Genomic DNA, 20,756 nt, shown 5'->3' with positions numbered 1-20,756 from the left:
ACTGTATATTTGTATGTAGTTGTTATGACTATAACACAGTCAAGGACATTGTGAAGAATGTAGAATTTGGTGCCAATGCAAGTCTTCCTAGACAGTAGATAATTTATGTACAGTATAAGGGTGTGAACACACAGTACTATTACTTAGGATGTACAGGATTTATTCTGCTATGTGGTTGAACAGGAATTTGAGCTATCTACATTGCACCAGTAGTCTACCAAAGGTCTTTGCCTTGCCCAGCAGACAGTTAGAATAAATGCCCAGCTGTCAAAACAGTTGTCTCACAGACAGTGACAGTGCAGTAGCTTACAGTAACATTAAGGCCTAATTTATACTCTGTCGCACAATGAAACGTCGCGTTGTTAGCTTATTAATTAGCCTTTTAAGCCTGGCATAAGCAAAACAGTTTCCAAATGTAACCAAACAATTGACAGGAAAAACAAAACCATACAGACCTGTTCAGCATAGTTGCGTACACTATGGGAGCTAAAAAAAAATCAAAGGGATTCTCATACGCTCACGTAAAAGGTGAATGAAGCCATTCTCTGTGTTTGTGACGTGTGCTTACTTTCACTACAACAGAAGCATTGTTCACATTATATAATAATAGACTCACTAGTCTGCTGTCTCTGTGCTCGGGCTTCAAGACATTTTCTAGAGGAAAGGCCATCATGTTGTTGAGGTTCTGCACCTGTGGGTGGGATGACAGATGGGGGAGGAAAGGGGTTGGGGGAGGCAAAGAGAGGTGGGAAAATAGGAGAGGGGGAGAAGTAAGCAAGCAAGTTACAGTAGATGTTGATATTTGTCTAGTTAGAAATAGATATGCATCTGGTTCAACTCTTTATCCCTGGCACTTTATCCCTGGCATCCCTATTTTGGGAATGTGATTATACAGTAGGTGAAAATCAAAAAGTTTAAGTAAAATTCTCGATTTTCAAAAATAGCACATCAACAAACTCACAACATGTTGTTATGCAACACATTGTGAGTATCTATATAGGGCTTAAGTGGTTAATTACAGAGTGTAGTAGCTACATGACCAGCATGAGTAAGTGAGCAAGTATGCTAGCAGTCATATTTGGCTGTCTCTACTGTTACCGGAATGGCATAATAAAGGTGATTACGTTACAGTGAAAGACAGACAAATATGCAAAAGCTAACATCATGATGTATACTGTAAGTATAAGAGATGATTATAGATTCAGTTCAAGGAGTAATACTGCAGTGATTGAACGGGAATCTCCAGTACATAGTACAGTACCTACCAAACATGTTTTTTTCTGTTCCACTCCAGTTTTCTGCATGTATCTGTACCATACAATACATAATGCACATATCCTATAATAACAGGCCATCACTTTCCCTTTCCTTATCTCACAAAGTCCTACGCAAGAACGCATTCTTCTCATCTCCCCCGGGAAGATGAATGTTTCTGGGAATGAACGTGGTTAACATTATGAACCCGGTGATTCAGTCCCCCTTGGACAAGTGAATCACCAAAAAGAAAACACAGGACAATAATTTGCACCATTGAAGATTTTTTTTTGTGGGGGTCCCAGTGGAACATTACAGAATCAAGTTTTATGAAGTGTTTATGTACAGTGTTGGAGGATGTTGGTATTCATTATGCGGTTTGCGAGAGCAATTGAGATGCCATTGAGTCAGCAGTGAATGTTAGTGAGTCAAGCCATGAACTGATGATGAAACCGCGTCTGTATCCTATTCTCTCTCACTTTGTTTTCATAAGAGCTAGATAAGCTCCAGCAGGGACATGGACACACGTATTAGAATGACATCTAAACACACAGACACAGGCGGGCAGGGCAGTCACGATTATGACAACATGACGATTAATTGTCACACAAATAATTGTGATTGACAATTTAATTGTGTTTTTGTCGTGACGCATTTAGAGCTTGTAGATCTGTTATTTCCACTATTTTTGAAAATGTTTGAAAGTATATCAACATTTTTCCACATGGAAATGATTATGACGATTATGCAAAAATAATTGCGATTATCTAAAATATTTGCGATTAGGCGATTATGTAATAATTGTGACAGGCATATGCGCGGGCACACACAAACTCATGTCCACACACATGCACACGCTGACGTGGACAAACACACACACACACACCCAGAATCAAGGCCAAACCACCCTGGCCTGCACCCAACAGTCCTCTTATCAGTGTGCTCTAGTTAATGGTATACAGGCTGTGTCAGCTTGTTAGGACGGGAGAGGGGAGGCTGTGCAATAATGCTGTTTAGTTTTAGTTTTTCCAACTCAGGGACAAGGGCAAGGCAGAAGAACCATGTTTAACCTCTTACTTCTCTACTAATCTGGATCTGCTGCGCTGCCTCTTGCGACTGATTTCCACGGAAATTCCCCCCCGCAGGATCAATAAAGGTCTACCTAACTATCTATCTATGCTAAATGTACTTGACAATGATCAAATCTCCTGCAGATGTGGAACAGCAGCACATCATCTATTGTTTCAATTACTATGGCTTGGCAAAGTGAATTGGCCTAATAACTAATCCAATCACATTAGTTCAAATGATTCAAAGGGGTTTATTTAACACTCACTCATATAAGTTGAGAGTGATTATGCTCCACAGACTGTGCTAACAATAACAATATATATATATATATATAAGAAAGTAAAGGTAAAACGTTAGCATCAATGAACAGAATATGAAGGGAGAATCATTTGACAACCAGGATATAAAGAATATGCAGTAAAACTTATAGTGCAAATAAAATATGTGCAAAGTACATGTGCAGGAGGTTTTGTTCCAAAAAGAGGGAGAATAAAGACAGCGTAAGCTCTGTTGTGAGCAAAAAGGGTGTTTACAGATTGAAGGCGTTTGACTTATGGCAGTTTTGTTTTGTTTTGTCATTGTTCAGTGCTCTGATGGTCTCAGGGAAAAAACTCTTGCTGTGTCTCTTCGTAGTGACCTCTTAAAGAAAATAAATATCCAACCACTTCCTTGACTGAGCTGACCATTGAGTTCACCTTGATATTGACTAGAGGAGGAGAGTTCAACCTTCCCTGATTGTTTTGGGTGGCCTCCAACGCATGAGGTCAGGACAAGCCTGCTGTTCCGACATTGGGAAATACCAGCTCCCAAAACACTGAACACACAGAAACACAGGCACACTGCCCAACACATTAATGCATACCTGCGTGCACAGACACACAAATACACTTTCATGCACACATGCATGCATAAGCCAACTATCTCTCTCACACACACACACACACAACACATATGAGAGCACTCAGGTTGAATTTACAGTATGAGTCCTTAAATCAACCTTGGGTTAGTTTTCCTCGATGCTTGCTTCCTTAAGGCCTGCTCCCTCTCCTCTGCATGGCCTTGATTGACAACTGAGAGGGGGAGGGGGTCTATTTCTGTGTGTGGTGTGTCCCACTCGCATATAAGACGCCTGGGATGAATTATCATCGCTATGGAGACTATCAGTGGGAGGGTTCCGGACTGCTCCAGATTTCGGAGAGTCAAGAGGCGCCCGTGTGCAGCTGTTTAAAAAAAACACTCCCCGTACAGTTATGTAGACACAGGCCACGCATAAATGCATGCACACACACTCTTGATGGATTTGGTGCTCTCCTGCCACTGACAGAAATGCTCCTGTGCCCTTTTGGCCTTCCAATTCATAATTCTTCTCTTCTGACTCTCTCTCTCTCACACACACACACACACACACACACACACACACACACACACACACACACACACACACACACACACACACACACACACACACACACACACACACACACACACACACACACACACACACACACACACACACAGTTTAATGGCCTCATATAACATGGTTAAATCACTGCTTAGTGATGGCGCTGTGTGCGTGGAGCGGCCAGTGTTTTGACGACCACTCAACACCCAGGTCTCATTTAAGTCAACAGCACAGGATGTGCGTTAACAGAGGAGATGGAGTTATAGAACCACATCAGATCTATTTTACCATGTAATACTAAACTAATGTATAGGTTGAACAGAAAGCTTCCCTCCCTCTGTGAACAGATGTACGGAGTCAACAGTCTTTGTTTTCCCTCCCCACTAGTACCTCCCTTTTCAACAGGTTCTGCAGCATGTGGTTGAATTGTGGTGAAGACAGCTCATTTAAGGAAGCCCCCCCTCTTCCCCCACCCCAACAACACCTCTCTCCAATTTCCCATCACCTCCTCCTCCCTCTATCCTGCTGTCATCCAGCTTTCCTCCTCTCTCCTCAACAGGTTTCGGGAACCGCGGTTGAACTTTGGTGAAGACAGCTAATTTGAGGAAGCCTCTACACTCCTTCCTTTTCCTCATCCTGCCCCCCCATGTCCTCCTCCTTTCGTGCACCTCCTCTCCTCAATCTCCTCTCTCTCTCACCAGGTTCTTGAAGAGTGCTGTGACCTCTCTGGTGAACACGGCCAGGTTTAGGAAGCCTGTGGACACTTCGTTGTTGTCCTGGGTCAGATGGCTGTTCCCCAAGTTCTCCAACACCTCAATGTACTGCTCCTTGTTCTCCACGTGGTCTGAAAACAACATGCACAGTTAGGTTAACACACTATAAATCGAGTGTTTGTAGCATTTTAACTTATAGTCGCACAGCAGTGTTGCCAAAAAGAACAGATTTTCAAGATTAGAATGCGTTGCATGAAGTATACCTAAATAGAGCTTTAGAGTGCTATATGACATACAAAATACATTATGTTATATATAATATATTCCAATATGGAAGTAGAATGAGAACACAGCCTGCCATTCCAGTTCTATGTCATGAAAACTTTAATGAGGTTGCATCTGGCCTGTAGTTAACTCTCGTCATGGTTACACCAAGCATATGGACTAAATCAGGAGCAGCCTTCCCGCTCGTCCTGGGTTGGGAGACAGGCCGAGGCTCATAAGTCAGGGAGACTGATGTTTCTCCAGACCTCCAAAGGTCACTTTCCCCCAGGGTCGCGACCTTTGTGATCTCCCGGTTTGGTAAGTTTATATCGACTGGCTGAGCTCCGTAGATCGGCTATGTTCGTTGTGAGACGCCATCGTAGACTTATAAAATAAGTGGCTCAAGCTATTAATTGAACCCTACTCTAACAGAGATATTAACACAAATGTTAGTGAGACCTGAAGGCCATGGTTCATATTTACATGGTCGTTTTCCCCCTTCCTTATCATACTCAGGGGATGGGGGCCCCAACCCTACAGGGTGTGAATACAGTCAGTCATATAACATTTTGAGACACTGTAGATGGGTGTTTACTGTTTTGTTAATGAATATCTCCATTCACAATTTCCCTCATCCCACCATGCTATGTTGTGTATAATATTTTGTCCCAGTTTTTTTAAACCCTATTTGAATTATCCAACAATGTCTCCTTAGTCCCGTTTAGTATACAAATGCTTTCATTGACCCTGGAACATTTAGGGGACAGGCACTGACATTTGACTAGCTGTAGATAGAGAATAGAAGCAGCCAGTGAGAGAGAGCATACAGTATGGATTGGACAAGACTGGCCTGAACTGGGCCTGGCAGTGGAAATATCCACAGCAGACTAAACAGAAAGAAATAGAAATAAGCAGCATAAAAGAGCCAGTATGTCTCCATGGCTCTGGTCTGGTCTTGTCTGGAATCCAGGACAATACTATGGCTATGGTAAAAGGACTGTATCTGTCAGACACGGGTCGACAAATGCAGTGAATGGAACAAGAGCGTTCCAAAAAAGCAGTTTATGGCAAAAGAACAGTGAATTATGGGAGAGAACGTGGAAGTATTGTAGGAAAACGTTCTGCTTAAGCAGAAAGAGGGCGAGAGAGAGAGAGAAGAGGAGAAAGAAAGAAAAACGAAAAGCAAAGGGCACAAAGTCTTAATAAACAACAGAATTTGCTTTGAATGTATTAGTGATGTACTGACTAATAACATAACTAGAAATCAAAGTGCAACTAACAGCAAACATCTGTATATCAAGCGGACAAACGACTGAGTCACAGTGGAGCTCTGATGGATGACCTTAAACTACTAGAAACCACTGGAGAACCACAAGACTGTCACTCTGCCAGAGAACACACACACACACACACACACACAGACACACACACACACACACACACACACACACACACACACACACACACACACACACACACACACACACACACACACACACACACACACACACACACACACACACACACACACACACACACACACACACACACACACACACACACACACACACACACACACACACACACACACCACAGCATCTTGGCAGAGGCCAGCGGAGAAGTGGTGGTTAGGAGGATAAGCCCGATTTCCACTTCATCGTACGACGGAGGCGTGCGCCGAAAATAGCTGATCTACAAGCTCACAACGCAGCGCATCCGCGACGTGTTGTGAGCTTGAAGAGCATGGCTGTTTTTGCCGGTGCACGACTCCGTCATATGACAAAGTATAAATCAGCCATTAGAAGGAGCAGAGAGTGAAAAAAGGGAATATAGACAAGCGTGCATGTGTTTTTGCGTGCGTGTGCGCGTGTGTGTGCGTGTGTGTGTGTGTGTGTGTGTGTGTGTGTGTGTGTGTGTGTGTGTGTGTGTGTGTGTGTGTGTGTGTGTGTGTGTGTGTGTGTGTGTGTGTGTGTGTGTGTGTGTGTGTGTGTGTGTGTGTGTGTGTGTGTGTGTGTGTGTGTGTGTGTGGACTGCTGTTCATCATAAGAAACATCAGGACTGATTGAGGGGTTCAGCAGGGGTGGGGGAGAGGGGCGCTCTGCTTCAGTCCTCACATTACTGGAAGCGAAGCGCCCCGTACGATTCTACTTAAAAGGAAAGGAGAGAGGAGAAGGAAGAGAAAGGAGGAAAAAAGAGAGAACATTTTAAAAGGAGGTAGAGAGATGTTGAGACAGTGACAAACAGAGAATATTGAAAAATAGTTTTGTAGTAAGTGTATCATCTAACCCGTGTACTGTAGCAGTACTACTACTGACCTACACAACTCTGGTTGCCTAATTCTGGGGTGCTTGTCCCCTGACTCATGATTTCTCAAAAACTATGAGTTGAGGGGAAATGGGAACCAGGCTTGTGAGGCTCAGAGAAAAACCCCAACTGAAAAACATCCGTTCTGAACCCCCTTCTCTCTCCAACATGCATTTTGGAGGTGATCGTGTTCAATGGATGACTGTTGTTTTGAACGTTTGAGTGATTCTTGTGGATGATGGGAAGGCATGATGACGTAAAACGTGCTAAGCACCCGCATACACTCTCATTCACTCTCATACAACCACACACACACACACACACACACACACACTTAAACTCCTTGACCTGTGGGGCTCTGGCGGACTGTTGAACACTGAAGGCTTCATTGTTGTATGCAAGTAAGTTAATGGTTTCATTGGTGGAAGACACGTTGGGTGGGGCAGCTCACACAGCAGACCTGACACACATCCTACACAGGTCACACGCCATCTAATTGGACACACGGTCAAAAGCACGAGTGCACACTCATTCATACATACACAAATGCAAGCAAGCACATGCGAGGAAAACTGTGCACATGACAGTTTTACAGTAAACATGCAAACACACACACACACACACACACACACACATGCGAGGACCCTGGAAACACACAGACCTCAGTAATCACAATTACTCCTCATCCCACACGCCATGGCCACATAACGAGGGGCTTTACTCATAAACAACTCCACCTACACTACAGTAACACATTGTGATCATGATGTCATCTGTCCACGGAGGCTCCCCTGAGCATTGAACAGCTCACACAGCCATAACTATTCTAGCAGCACTCAATCGCAAATGGATTAGTTTTAGGAATTAAATCATTTCATTCCTAAAACTCAACCGCCAATAGACATGTGTTTGTATTTATAATGTTGAAATTATTTTTCCCTTTTTCCCTCTTTTTTTTTTAAATATATTTTTGGGGCTTTTTCTGCCTTTATTAGATAGGAAATGGGGGGAGAGAGATGGGAAGTCACAGGAAAGGTCATCAGGATCGGGATTCGAACCCACGACACCCTGTCAGGCTGCATCAGCAGCCTAGGTGACCGGACCGCTACGCCAGCCGTACGGGCCGGAAGAAGCATGCTTGGTGAGAAATAGTTCATCATAATACAGTCAGTCCATTAGGTATAAGTGGTCACATTTGATTTAGTCCACTGGTTCTCAACACATGGGGTCCAGGGACCCCCAGGGGTCCTTGAGGGGTTTCTGGGGGTCCCCAGCTAAATGATAGTTAGGAACCAAATAGACCCTTATGTGTCAGTAACTCCGAGTGCGTTTCTACACTCTCAGTTAAATTAACACTGATGATTTTAGTGTAGTGTAGATTTCAGTGTTTTTTATCAAATGGGGGCTAGGCCTGTCACAATTATTACATAATCAGACATCTATTTCAGATGCATTATTTTTGCAGAATCGTCATAATCGTTTCCATGTTGTCAAATGTAGAAAATAACTGAAATAACAGATCTACACGCTTGTAGATCTAGAGCTATTTCAGCTATTATTTATAAAATGTCCATGAACTTATTAAATATGTCAGTAATTCCTTTATATATTTAAGTTATTTGTCATATCGGATTACGAAGCCTAAAAGGCAAACAGAAATTCAATTTGTATTCATATGTTCCACTGCTCAATGCCAAAGACACGTAAATTGCAATTATTTGTGTGACAATGAATTGTCAACTTAAATTTGTAATCGTGACAGCCCTAGAGGCCTGTGGCCTAGCCTAGTGTATATCAAGCTGGGGGTCCTTGAACTTAAAAAGGTTGAGAATCACTGATTATGTGTGGTGTGAGCGTGCCGTGTATGTTTAAGAGTTGCGGAAACTTACTCAGTCCAGAAGTGTGTATAGCTTTGATCATCTTTTTCATCCTCTGCAACGTCCCCTGGTCCATTTCCAGAGACTGAAATACAACAAAGAAAATAATATACATGTGGCATTGAAAAAACAAATGTTGAGAAAATAAACCTTTCATGTCTTTGATGCCCTAGGCCTAGGGCAGTTAAAGATTCTCACAAAAACAAGCTCTGTTGTCCAACACAGAGTTTCATTTTGAACCGTGTCTGGCTTACATTTCTCATGCTGTGTGTGTGTGTGTGTGTGTGTGTGTGTGTGTGTGTGTGTGTGTGTGTGTGTGTGTGTGTGTGTGTGTGTGTGTGTGTGTGTGTGTGTGTGTGTGTGTGTGTGTGTGTGTGTGTTTTCAATTAAGAGTTCTGTTTTCTCACGGTATGCGATTCAGGTAAATGACTGAGTCAGCACCTGCCAGCAACGCAATCAGCTCAGTCTTACACTGTCATGGTCAGCCCTGCTGATGTCACTAAACTCACAGTCTGACTCTGAGTCTGTCTGTCTGCCTGTCTGACTGACAGATAGACATATTAGCGTGAGAAATTATGATGAAACTGCATATAACAGACTGGCGACAAACAGCTTAACAACTTAGAGCTTATTTATCCTTTGTCGAACAACCGTGTCGTAAAAGTCATCATGGTTTCAACTGACTTTAAAAAAAAATGGAACCTTGCCTTGCAAATCCTTTCACATAATTATGCAGAGCACACACACATACATGCATAGTGTTTGTTTAAGTCTCTTGCAGTGTGAGATGGGTGGGGTTTGCTCATGACAGAACTGTTCAATTGGCTCCATTGCAGCAGCAGCAGCACAATCAAGCAGGTCTGTGTGCTTGAAAGTACAGCCCACTTGATTTTTCTTAAATACAAGCGACTTGTTTCATAGAACTAGACATATAATGGCTCCCCTCCCACATGTCACCCGAAATAACCTTAATTGGCCTGTAATCTAGAGCAGTAGAACAGAGACTCTGCCCCTCTGCTTGCCGTTTACACGCCCTGGTCTTTCCCAGTCCAGTCCACTCCCTTGGTGTAAGTTCACTAATTAAAGACACTGTGGGTATTGCGTAATGGCACGTGGACAATGCATGGGCACAGTGATCGGAGACACGCAGGCACTGTTTGGTAAGCCAGCTGGCAGACGGAAAATAAACACAGTAAGCTAGTACAGGTTGAGGCAACAGGTTGTGCATGTTGGGAGATGGAGAGCCGTTGGGGAGCACAGGAAAGTCAGATTTACTTAGTTGCACGACGGTGCATAAATTCTGCAGAAGACAGGCGGACACAGCGATAATCAGTCAGTCATACAAAAACGAATACCTATTCAAAATCACACACACAGAAACACATGCTACGTACAGTATACAGTCCCATCAACAGGGACACATGTCCCTGTTGGACAATGCAAAACAGCTCCACCCAAATATGTGCTGGTGTTGAAACATGAGGGTGCATGCTGTCTGTCTGTCAGTCTGTCTGAGCAGACACTCCACTGGCCGTCTCCTCCCTGCTCCTCCTTATTGTCTGTTACACAAACCCTCCACACGTCATGGGGTTGCATGTTTCACCTGCTGTCATAGAGCGTGTCTGCACGGCTAAAACTTCACGGACCCTTACGGGTCCACATTAGGGTCAATTACACTCCCGAGAGAAAAAAGGATTTTGCTGTGTGTTTTTGTATCAGAGAGAGAGAGAGAGAGAGAGAGAGAGAGAGAGAGAGGTGCACCCTACAGGATTATTTTCTACAAAAAGCCACGTCCTGGCAGCTGAGTGTGCAATTTGATCTCAAAGTGATATCGGACCCTTATTTACTCCATTAACCTGGCAAGATGACTCACTCACTTACAGATAGACCAACAAACCGTGTCATCCTCAAACAAGGTACTTTGTGCCCACGAAACGAAACCATTCCTGTTCTTTGTGTGCCGCTTATTTCATTCACACTCATCCTTCCATTTTATCCTTCCATTTTTTCCCTCTCTTTCTGCAACGGCGGTCCTCCATTAAACACACATGATCACACATTAACCAATCTGTTGGTCCAGAGCAGACCACAGGGAGCATATTATGCCTATGAGTCTATAATAGGGCTGATTATTAAGTTGCATTACATCTGTGTGTGTGTGTCTGTCTGTCTGCCTGTCTGCCTGTCTGTTTGTATGCGTGCCTGTTGTGAGCGTGTGCACATGTGTAGGATTCCAGCACGTCCCTTCCCATAGCAGGTATTCCAGTTATGTATTTTCCAGCGTGTCATAACCATAAATAATGATATTAGACCCACATAAATACAGTGGGCAAACTCTCGAGAACGGTCTTCTATATAAACTCTTGGGCCGGACACCAGAGCCTCCGACCTCCTCTCCCTGTCAGTGTTGCCATGTCATTTAAGTCTGCTTATTATAAGCAAATTTGGGCTTGTTTTCTCTGTTGTTAACCGGTGGTTTAAACATTTTCATGTCAAGGACCCCCAATTAATATGTATTTGTCCACGGACCACGCCCTATCTGCAAACATTTTGTGCCAGGGAGGCAGGGACCCGTAAGATCCGAGCCGTAAGATTTTTATCTTTTAAATAGCAGATCTACAAGCTCACATTGAGCTTGTAGATGGGCTATTTTCAAATAGCCGATGCATATAGGTTTTAAAGTGCTCATGTGGCCTATAGTTGCTTCTTCTGGGCTTGTTTTCATAGACCTAGTTGCTCATTTCTTTCGCAAAATCTGGCAGCACTTCCTCCGACCTCCTGCCTCCCCGTCCACTCATGACCGTCTCCACGTCACAGGGCTGGTTGAGGTGAGGTCAGGCTCCAGACAGTGTAAACCTTCCATCTCTCACAGCCTTTCACACATTTCAGACATGTGACTGTCATTACCCTAAGAGCTCCGTTCCACAATGCTGTGGATTCATTTTTTTGTGGGATAAAATCATTATCTTAAATTCACATTTATTTTATAATAATGCATATTTGGTCTGTTAAACAGAATCTGTCAACTACGGTATGTTCAAAATGTTAACATTAGTTTATTAGTTTACTTATGTGCTCTATCAACCATTCTGTGAGAATATAGCCCCCCCCCCACCCCAAAAAAACTGTTGATTGTTGGTCAATCTGACTGAAAACAGAAAGGATGTCATTGGCTGTAACAGTATAATGGTGAATCAGGATGTTTTGTTCTGCGGAATAAGCAGACAGAAGATCTATTTGTGCAGACACTGCGATTATTTGTATTACGGGGGAATTCACAGTAACTTCCCTTATGGCTTCCTCGTCTGGCATAAGACGTCTGGAACCACAGGCAAAGGAGAATTGATTTCAAACAAACAAACAAACAGACCCACAGACCTCCAACAGCCCTTGAAGCAATGGGTACCATGCACTCAAACATACAGTACTGGCTTTCACCGATATGCAGACACACACACACACACACACACACACACACACACATACACAATAGTCTATTATGTCTATAGGCACACTTCTGGTCTGCTGTGTTGTGTCATGTGTATGTTCTGTACGTATCATTGTGTGTGTGTGTGTGTGTGTGTGTGTGTGTGTGTGTGTGTGTGTGTGTGTGTGTGTGTGTGTGTGTGTGTGTGTGTGTGTGTGTCTGTGTGTGTGTGTGTGTGTGTGTGTGTGTGTGTGTGTGTGTGTGTGTGTGTTCTGTCTTCAGTCTGATTCATGTGTTCTATGTATTATGCCTACCTACTTACTACTGCAGTACCTTATTTAACCCTATACAACTCAGCCGTGGACAAACTGATGCATAAATCACCACGATCATAACCTATGACCTGTGTCCTATACAGTATCCCTCCAAACAAGAATAGCATAGAGATAGAAGGCATGAACAGACACAATCTGTTCTGCACTGCATTACATTTTCCAGTGGTTCAGAGAATCATCAACACTCTTTCCAAAACTATTTTTATCGCAATAGGCTAAGAGTTTTTGGACACCCACTTCTTCCACATTTTGGTCACACAGTGACAGTGTGTGTGTGTGTGTGTGTGTGTGTGTGTGTGTGTGTGTGTGTGTGTGTGTGTGTGTGTGTGTGTGTGTGTGTGTGTGTGTGTGTGACGTGTGTGTGTGTGTGTGTGTGTGTGTGTGTGTGTGTGTGTGGGTGGGGGTCTCGTGTCCATTATTTAGTCTATAAACAGTGTGTAAGTGTGCTTTTTGTCAGGAGTTTGCCTTGCATTTATGTGAGTGAAAGGTGAACAACAGTGGAACTTCTTATGTTACTGTAACCTGCTGCACTGTAAAAGCAAAGGGCACTTGCTATAAATCTCAAACGATTTGATCATCATTTCGTATATTTGCTATAATGTTCTCAAACCATCCAATCATCTAGTTACCCTGCAACTAATGGCAGAGCAGAGACACATGATTTCTCTAGATCACCGTTTCCCAAACAGTGGGTCGGGAGCCATATCTGGGTCACGGACCATTGTTTATGGGTCGCGAGTAAATAACCCTTGGTTTTTGTGTTTCCTACATTTTGTTTTTAAATTATTTTAATTATTAGTCCAAAAATAAAAACCCCAAAAGATCTAATCGAACATTTCCCAAAAGAATTTCATGAATAAAAACAAGAATCTGAGGAATACCATAAATTCGAAAAAGACACTTTTAAGAAGTAATGAAAATAGCAGATCTACAAGCTTATGCGACATGTTGAGAGCTTGTAGATCTGCTATTTCCACTAGTTTGGGTCGCAAGCTAAAAACTTTGAGAACCACTGCTCTAGACAGGTAAACAACAGACAAAAGGAAGGTGTGTGTAGTGCATTGGTTCTCAAAGTGGGGTCCGGGGACCCCCAGGGGTACTTGAGGGGATACCAGGTAATATACCCAGCTAAATGATTTATAGGAACCAAATGGACCCTTATGGGTCTGTAACTCTGAGAGTGTACAAATGGACCCTAACGGGTCCATTTGGTTCCATTTGGAAGGTGTTCCATTTGTACACTCTCCGAGTTAAATTAACATTGATTTTACTATATAAATTGGGGTCCCAGAGATAGAGATGCCATTAAATAGGGGTCCGTAGCCTAATGCGTGTCAAACTGGGGGTCCTTGAAATTAAAATGGTTTAGAATCACTGCTAGAGCCGTAAAAATCTTCTCTTATGGGGGTCCCTGAGGCATATATTTTCAAATGGGGGTCCGTGGGGTAATAAGTGTCAATTTGGGGGTCCTTGACACGAAAACGTTTGAGAACCACTGGTCTAGACAGGTAAACAACAGACAAAAGGAAGGTGTGTGTGTGTGTGTGTGTGTGTGTGTGTGTGTGTGTGTGTGTGTGTGTGTGTGTGTGTGTGTGTGTGTGTGTGTGTGTGTGTGTGTGTGTGTGTGTGTGTGTGTGTGTGTGGTGTGTTAGTTCCTCTCACCTCCTCCACCGCTGACACTGTGTTCCGACACTCAGTCATCTTGGACTGAAAGCTGGACGATGACCCCGGCGGAGAGGCCATGTCCTCGGTGGTCAGAACCACGAAGTCCGAGATGCTCAGTCTCTCCGGCATGGTTTCTTTCAGGTGAAAAGAAAAAAGGGCTTCCAACTACTGTTATAGTGCAGCGAAAAGTTCCTCAAAGTTTCATGTGCCCCCGTCGTATTCCCATTGATAATGGTCCTCAAAACACAAAAGGAAAGAAGGGAATAATAGTTCACATTCCTCGTGGTTAAAGTTCCTCTGCAAATGTGGCGTTGAAAGTTTGACTGAAGCGGGTCTTATTGAGTCTTTCTTTGACCGAGTTGTGTTTCTCTTTCTCTCTCTCTCCCGTCTCTCTAAACTGGTGGTGTGTGTGTGGAACCAATGCATGAGTGGAGAGAGGTGCACCAGGGTTGCCAGGTTTTGCGAGAGAAACAAGCAACCAGGTCTAGGAAAACAAGCCTTAAAGAAGCAACTATGGGCCACTGCCACATCATGAGCACTTTAAACCTATTATGCATGGTCTGTTTGAAAATAGACGATCTACAAACTCACAACGCGTCGCATAGATCTGCTATTTTCAAAGAAAACTCTAGGAAAATGTATGTTTTTCAAACATTTTAAATACACAAATATTCTATGGGGGTCCCTGGCACAAAATATTTTCAGATCTGTGGCCAAGTAGGCTACATGTTAATTAGGGGGGGGGGCATGAAAAAGTTTGAGAGACACTGATTTATAACAACCTTTAGGATATTGGCCCAAAATAAGCAACTGCACTTTAGAAACAAGGCCAAAAAAACGCAACCCAAAATCAATCACCAATATTTACAGGCAACTTTACAGTAAACAAAAGCCCAAAGTCGCTTACAATAAGCGGACATGGCAACGCGGGAGAGGTGCACCAGCGCGCTATTGTGCGCTCTGTGAGGGAGGGAGCAATGATGCCATCATCACGTGGGAATGTTTGTACTTCTTGGCACACTGTTGAAGAGATGGAGTCTCTCTGCCCTCGTCTCTCTCTCTCTCTCTCTCTCTCTCTCTCTCTCTCTCTCTCTCTCTCTCTCTCTCTCTCTCTCTCTCCCCCTCTCTCTCCCTCACTCACTCTCTCTCTCTTGCTCTCCTTCTCTCTCTGTCCTCTCATCTCTATTCAAACCATAGAGACTGCAAGTGTGGTCTCCATGGAGAATGCCTCATTCACAGACTAAAGCTCATGGACTGGAGTAGAGGGAGGAATTTCAATGACTGGGTGGTGGTTATTTTCTGGGGCATGGGGGGCCAAGCAGAGCATCTGAAAAATGTCGCAATTGAAACTCGAAGATTAGGCTACTTTTATGTATTTTTTTATTTACATAAGTTCTCCAGACCAAAAAAAGCAATTGCAAGGCTATGATCCAAAGCAGATCCTCCAATGTGTGAGCAGTGGCTGAGCATTGTGGAGGAGATATTTGTAATGGAGAAACCAACTCATAACTTGAGATTGCAAGAGACTCTATTCCTTGAAGAATGGGAGAAACGGGCTGAATATAGATACCAACAAGACGACACCACTAACAATGATGCATATTCATGAATGGACTGGAATATGATGCTTGATAATGTTACACATGAACTCATGCACTGTGACTGTAACTGTGAATGAAAATCTGCAAATAGAAATTAAGTAAAAACAATAAAAAGTTTTCCAGTCCAGACGAAAGGAATTCATTATCAAGCTCAATGAGGGGTCCTATTCAGATTTAACTACTCAAACTTTGATATTTCCGAGGAGGCAGAGCCATGTCTATTCCTGCCCTATAATGGTTTTGGTGTGTCAATGGCATGTCTTTGATAATCAGTAGGCTAAGCGAATTAAAAGAAAGTTCAAAGTTTTATGCATGCAGACCTCTGTGCCAGGCAGAGCCTCGCCATAGCTCCAGGAGATAGATGGTGTCAGTAGTGGTGTGTAACATTATCCACCTCATTGGGCCCTGCACCTGGATGGCTGAAAACACAGCCGACCTCCACCCTTCTTATGTATCTCGAAACCCATTGGAGGAGGATCTATGAAGGCCCTCCGCTCTGACCTGGGCAAGAACACCCAAGCCCTGCATACCTGCTATTGTCAGACCTGCCACCTCAAACAACAGAGTTCCATCATCACTGAGCTTTTGCCTGAGGGGGGAGACTGCTACAATAACATACTTAAAAAGCATAGGTGGGTGATTTTAGGAAACTGCAGTAAAGACCAAATATAGTCGAGTAGAGTCAAACACTTTGGTTAAACCGCAAAACCACATATTTGCCCACATTTGATATACAAAGAGAAGCATTCTGAATGAGCCGCAGCTCAATCTGAGATGGCCATATTTCCTAGAGGGGAGGGCAAATGGAGACACTATCTAGTGAAACGGCTGTCTTGTGTTCTCTCCCACCACAGAAAGTTATTATTTCTGTTCATTGAATGGCAGGGGATGGATGTCAGGCCTTCACTATGTGCTCACAGTGGTGCTGTGTTTGTATTCACAAAGATAGACAAACTCCTTTTTGTGTGTTGTTAATCTCTTTTTTTTATGTTTTTACAGGCATACACACATGCATGCACGTGCGTACGCACACACAGATGCATGCACACAAGAGCATTAATATGTTCTAGATCCAGGTCTTACAGTATATGTGAGCATGCACACAATTACACACACATGCATGCACGTACACACAAATGCTCACACAGATGCACACATACATACACGCATAACACACATTAACAAATTATGACATTTGAGATTGTCTTGCAGTGTGAGCATGCACACAAGTACACACACACAAGTACACACACACACACACACACACACACACACACACACACACACACACACACACACACACACACACACACACACACACACACACACACACACACACACACACACAAAAGCTTTTATGGGGGAAGCTTAAAGGAGTGGTTAACAACCATGTTTTCCCATATAATGTCCTATCCTACCATTTGAGGCACACTTTACCACAGTCAAACGGCACTGTAGGCAAATCAAATACCACTCATTCTTTCTCCTTGCAAGTCAAGGCAATACTCCCATCAAAATGATTACACTCTCCGCCTTTAATGGAAAAGTTGCAAAACCCTAAACTCCAGTGTTGAAAACATTAGCAAATAGAAAGCTCTTATAAGGAATTGCATTCCAAACAATGCGGTGAGCATTGTTTGCTAGCCATAATTTCCATGGCCTAATTCTGTTCATTGTTTCCATGGCATGGCGTATGTGTGCGATTGAGAGAAAGACACGCACAGAGAGAGAGAGAGAGAGAGAGAGAGAGAGAGAGAGAGAGAGAGAGAGAGAGAGAGGACAGCTCTCATGCCTGCATATGTTTGCTATTAATATGTTTTTCTGTTCAATGTTCAATTGAATGCACACGTGTTTTCTTTTTTTGATTGATGGAATACTTTACTAGTCAGAAATGTAAACATCACGTGGTACAGTAGGACATTAAGGCTAAAAGGATAACACAAAAAGTCCTGGGGACTTGTTTCCATTGTGGTCCTGTGCTGTGTGTGTGTGTGTGTGTGTGTGTGTGTGTGTGTGTGTGTGTGTGTGTGTGTGTGTGTGTGTGCGTGCGCACGTGCGTGCACGTGCGAGTGCATGTGCTGCACTGCACTGCTGTGCACAATGCATTGGTTGATGTACTGCTGAGGCTTGCTGTGTCCCAACAATACCCTCCTTCAATTTCCCAGCAGCCTCCAGGACAAAACCAGGGCTTTTGTGTGTGTGTGTGTGTGCGTGTGTGCGTGTGTGCGTGCGTGCGTGCGTGCGTGCGAGCGAGCGTGCGTGCGTGCGTGCGTGCGTGCGTGCGTGCGTGTGTGTGTGTGTGTGTGTGTGTTTCAGCCTGGATCCTCCTATTGTGAGACAGAGCAAGCCGCTCTGTCTAAAATATGGGCTAAAATATAGAGAAGAACACAAGGATAGGGAGTGGAGGGGGGAGGAGGGGGTGAGAGGAAAGTGGGACAGGAAAGAATAGAAATGGAGGAATGACAGAGAGAAGAGATGCAATAAGTGAATGGTGCAGGGGTGGTGGTGGGGGGGGTGTATTAACCACTTGAACCCACTATTCTTAGTGAACCCGACCTGAGTTGCAACTGTATTTGAACCGCTTTTTTCCCTCTACACCAAGTCTTTTTGCTGGAAATAGTCAATCTACAAGCTCACAACATTTTGCAATGCAAAGTGAGCTTGTAGATCTGCTATTTTCTCAGAATGTTCGCCACCAGATAGGGACGGTAGGGTTCATGTGGTTAAAATGCACAGCATAAGGAGGAAGGATGCACAGTAAAATACAGAGTCCATTTTAATGGGTCAATTTTTACACTCTCAGTCTCAGGATTGTGGCAGAGGGATGCTAAACGATGGAAGGAAGCCCTATTGAAACGTGCATGTAAAAAACTATTGTCCTTGACTTGTCCTTAAATGAGTCATTCACACACTCACACACACACACACACACACACACACACACACACACACACACACACACTTGAGGACCTTGAGTGTGCGCGCGAGTGTGAATGACTCGTTTAATGTTTTCCCACTCTGTCTCCACCCTCTTCCTTATTAGACCCCCCCCCACACACACACACACACATGTCAAAACACCTTTTTTTTCTTCAGAACTGGCAACTACTTATGTTTTATGTGCGCTCAATTACTTTCTTTCTCTCTCATTTGCCCCCGCCCCCCCTTTACATTATATAGTAGGCCTCTGTGATAAGGAAGAGACTTCATCTCCAGTCCACCAGCTGACCCCAGAGCCTCTGATTGAGGTTTGGGTTATCAATATGCTTAACCACTTTCACCCTGGCATCCCTGTTTTGAAAATCTTTTCAACTTAAAAAAAAAAATGCTGATCTACAAGCTATGTTGTGAGCTTGTAGATCGTTCACCTACGAAATCTGTCGTATAGGGCTTAAATGGTTAATTATCAGGCTGCTGTTTATCACATGCACACACACACACTGTGCATACACAGGGGAGTAATGAGGTGATGTGTTCCAGTAATGGCTGCCAGGAGCCCAGGACTACCTTCTGCTTCCCAGCAGCCCAGAGGAGCAGCAGAGACCCCCCCACCCCAACACACGCGCACACACACACACACACACACACACACACACACACACACACACACACACACACACACACACACACACACACACACACACACACACACACACACACTATACTTCTCCCCAGCCTGTTGACTCAGCCCGAGCAGACCTGCTATCAATTTACTGCCTATGTCAAACCAGGGGGCCCTTGCTTACCGTAAAATATCCCCCTCTTCTGGTCGACATGCATGAGTGAAGAGAGGAGGAATTGAAGATTGAGGGAGGGAGGGAGGGAGAGAGAGAGAGAGAGAGAGAGAGAGAGAGAGAGAGAGATTGCTTGATTTACCGGCAAAAAATTGGTAAGCATGGAGAAAAATATAAGACAGAGTAAAGTTTTCTCTGTGGGAAACATCAAACTGCAAAACTCCACTATGATAGGCTACTGAAACAGCCAGTTTTCACATTGGTAGCAGCTTATGTGATGTAAATAGTAAATGATCCCTGACTAAGTGATCCACCTAGCAACAGTTTCAGACTAATGTGATTGTTGATAGTAAGTCTCTTCATGCTCTTCAGGTGACAATATACCTGTCCGTCCTCTGTGACTCATCAAATAACCAGTCAATATGACAAGGGTCTGTCTGGTTACATAGAAATAGGTGTTGGTTTGTGAAAGAGAAACGCTAGACAAACTTGTTTATGATTCATACACTTTCCGTTCCTTTTAGATTGCATAGTAGGCCTACCTTTGAAACTGAGAGGGTAGCGTGGGATTAAATTATACAGATAGACACAGCCCTGCATTCAAATGTTTGCCATATACCTTTTTCATGACAACAAATCCAACACATTATCATTCATACAGTACACACCTATTTAGTAACTGTTGTTTATAGTGCAATCAGCTCCCACACCTTTGAGTCCTGCTTATTTACGAGCTGTAGCATGATTAGCCCAGTGCCAACAAACACCTACAGATGTCTGTGATGTGGTTGTGGAACTAACAATCCTGCCAGTCTTTGGCTGGATGTCAAATTCTCAGATAAAAGTGTGAAAAACAGGGTTATACTGTTTAGTCAGCATATGTACAAGTGCCTGCTTACGTACGTACGTGCGCTTGTTCAATGTGCATGTGTGGGATGTCTGACTGGTTTATTACTACTTGTTAAACACACACACGCTGTTGTGTTCAGCATGTGTTATTAGAGATTTAGCACTAATGGATCAATTATGTCGGTTCAGGGGAATACTGATAAATCTGAGCTTGCTGAGAACTCTCACACTGTGCTGATGGTGGTGGGGGGGGGGGGGGG

The 20,756-nt window shown here is 43.6% G+C and overlaps 1 protein-coding gene across 2 annotated transcripts in view; it reads right to left on the bottom strand.

The window, feature by feature from the left end:
• The window catches only part of asap3 (ArfGAP with SH3 domain, ankyrin repeat and PH domain 3), a 37,664-nt gene extending 22,967 nt beyond the window's left edge, over positions 1 to 14,697 (bottom strand). For both annotated transcript variants that reach the window (XM_084045345.1, XM_084045344.1), the window contains exons 1-4: positions 14,310 to 14,697; positions 8,898 to 8,970; positions 4,426 to 4,571; positions 617 to 691 (exon numbers count right to left, since the gene is read on the bottom strand). In XM_084045345.1, coding sequence (XP_083901471.1) covers positions 617 to 691; positions 4,426 to 4,571; positions 8,898 to 8,970; positions 14,310 to 14,441 — 426 coding nt within the window. In that variant the 5' untranslated portion in view covers positions 14,442 to 14,697. The remainder of the gene's footprint in view (positions 1 to 616; positions 692 to 4,425; positions 4,572 to 8,897; positions 8,971 to 14,309) is intronic.
• Between the last annotated feature and the right edge of the window lie 6,059 nt (positions 14,698 to 20,756).

Source organism: Gymnoscopelus microlampas (genome assembly GCF_963454915.1).
Source record: "Gymnoscopelus microlampas genome assembly, chromosome: 20".
Lineage (NCBI taxonomy): Eukaryota > Metazoa > Chordata > Actinopteri > Myctophiformes > Myctophidae > Gymnoscopelus > Gymnoscopelus microlampas.
The sequence above is the reverse complement of the archived record's forward strand: the minus strand, read 5'-3'. Positions and strand labels throughout refer to the sequence as shown.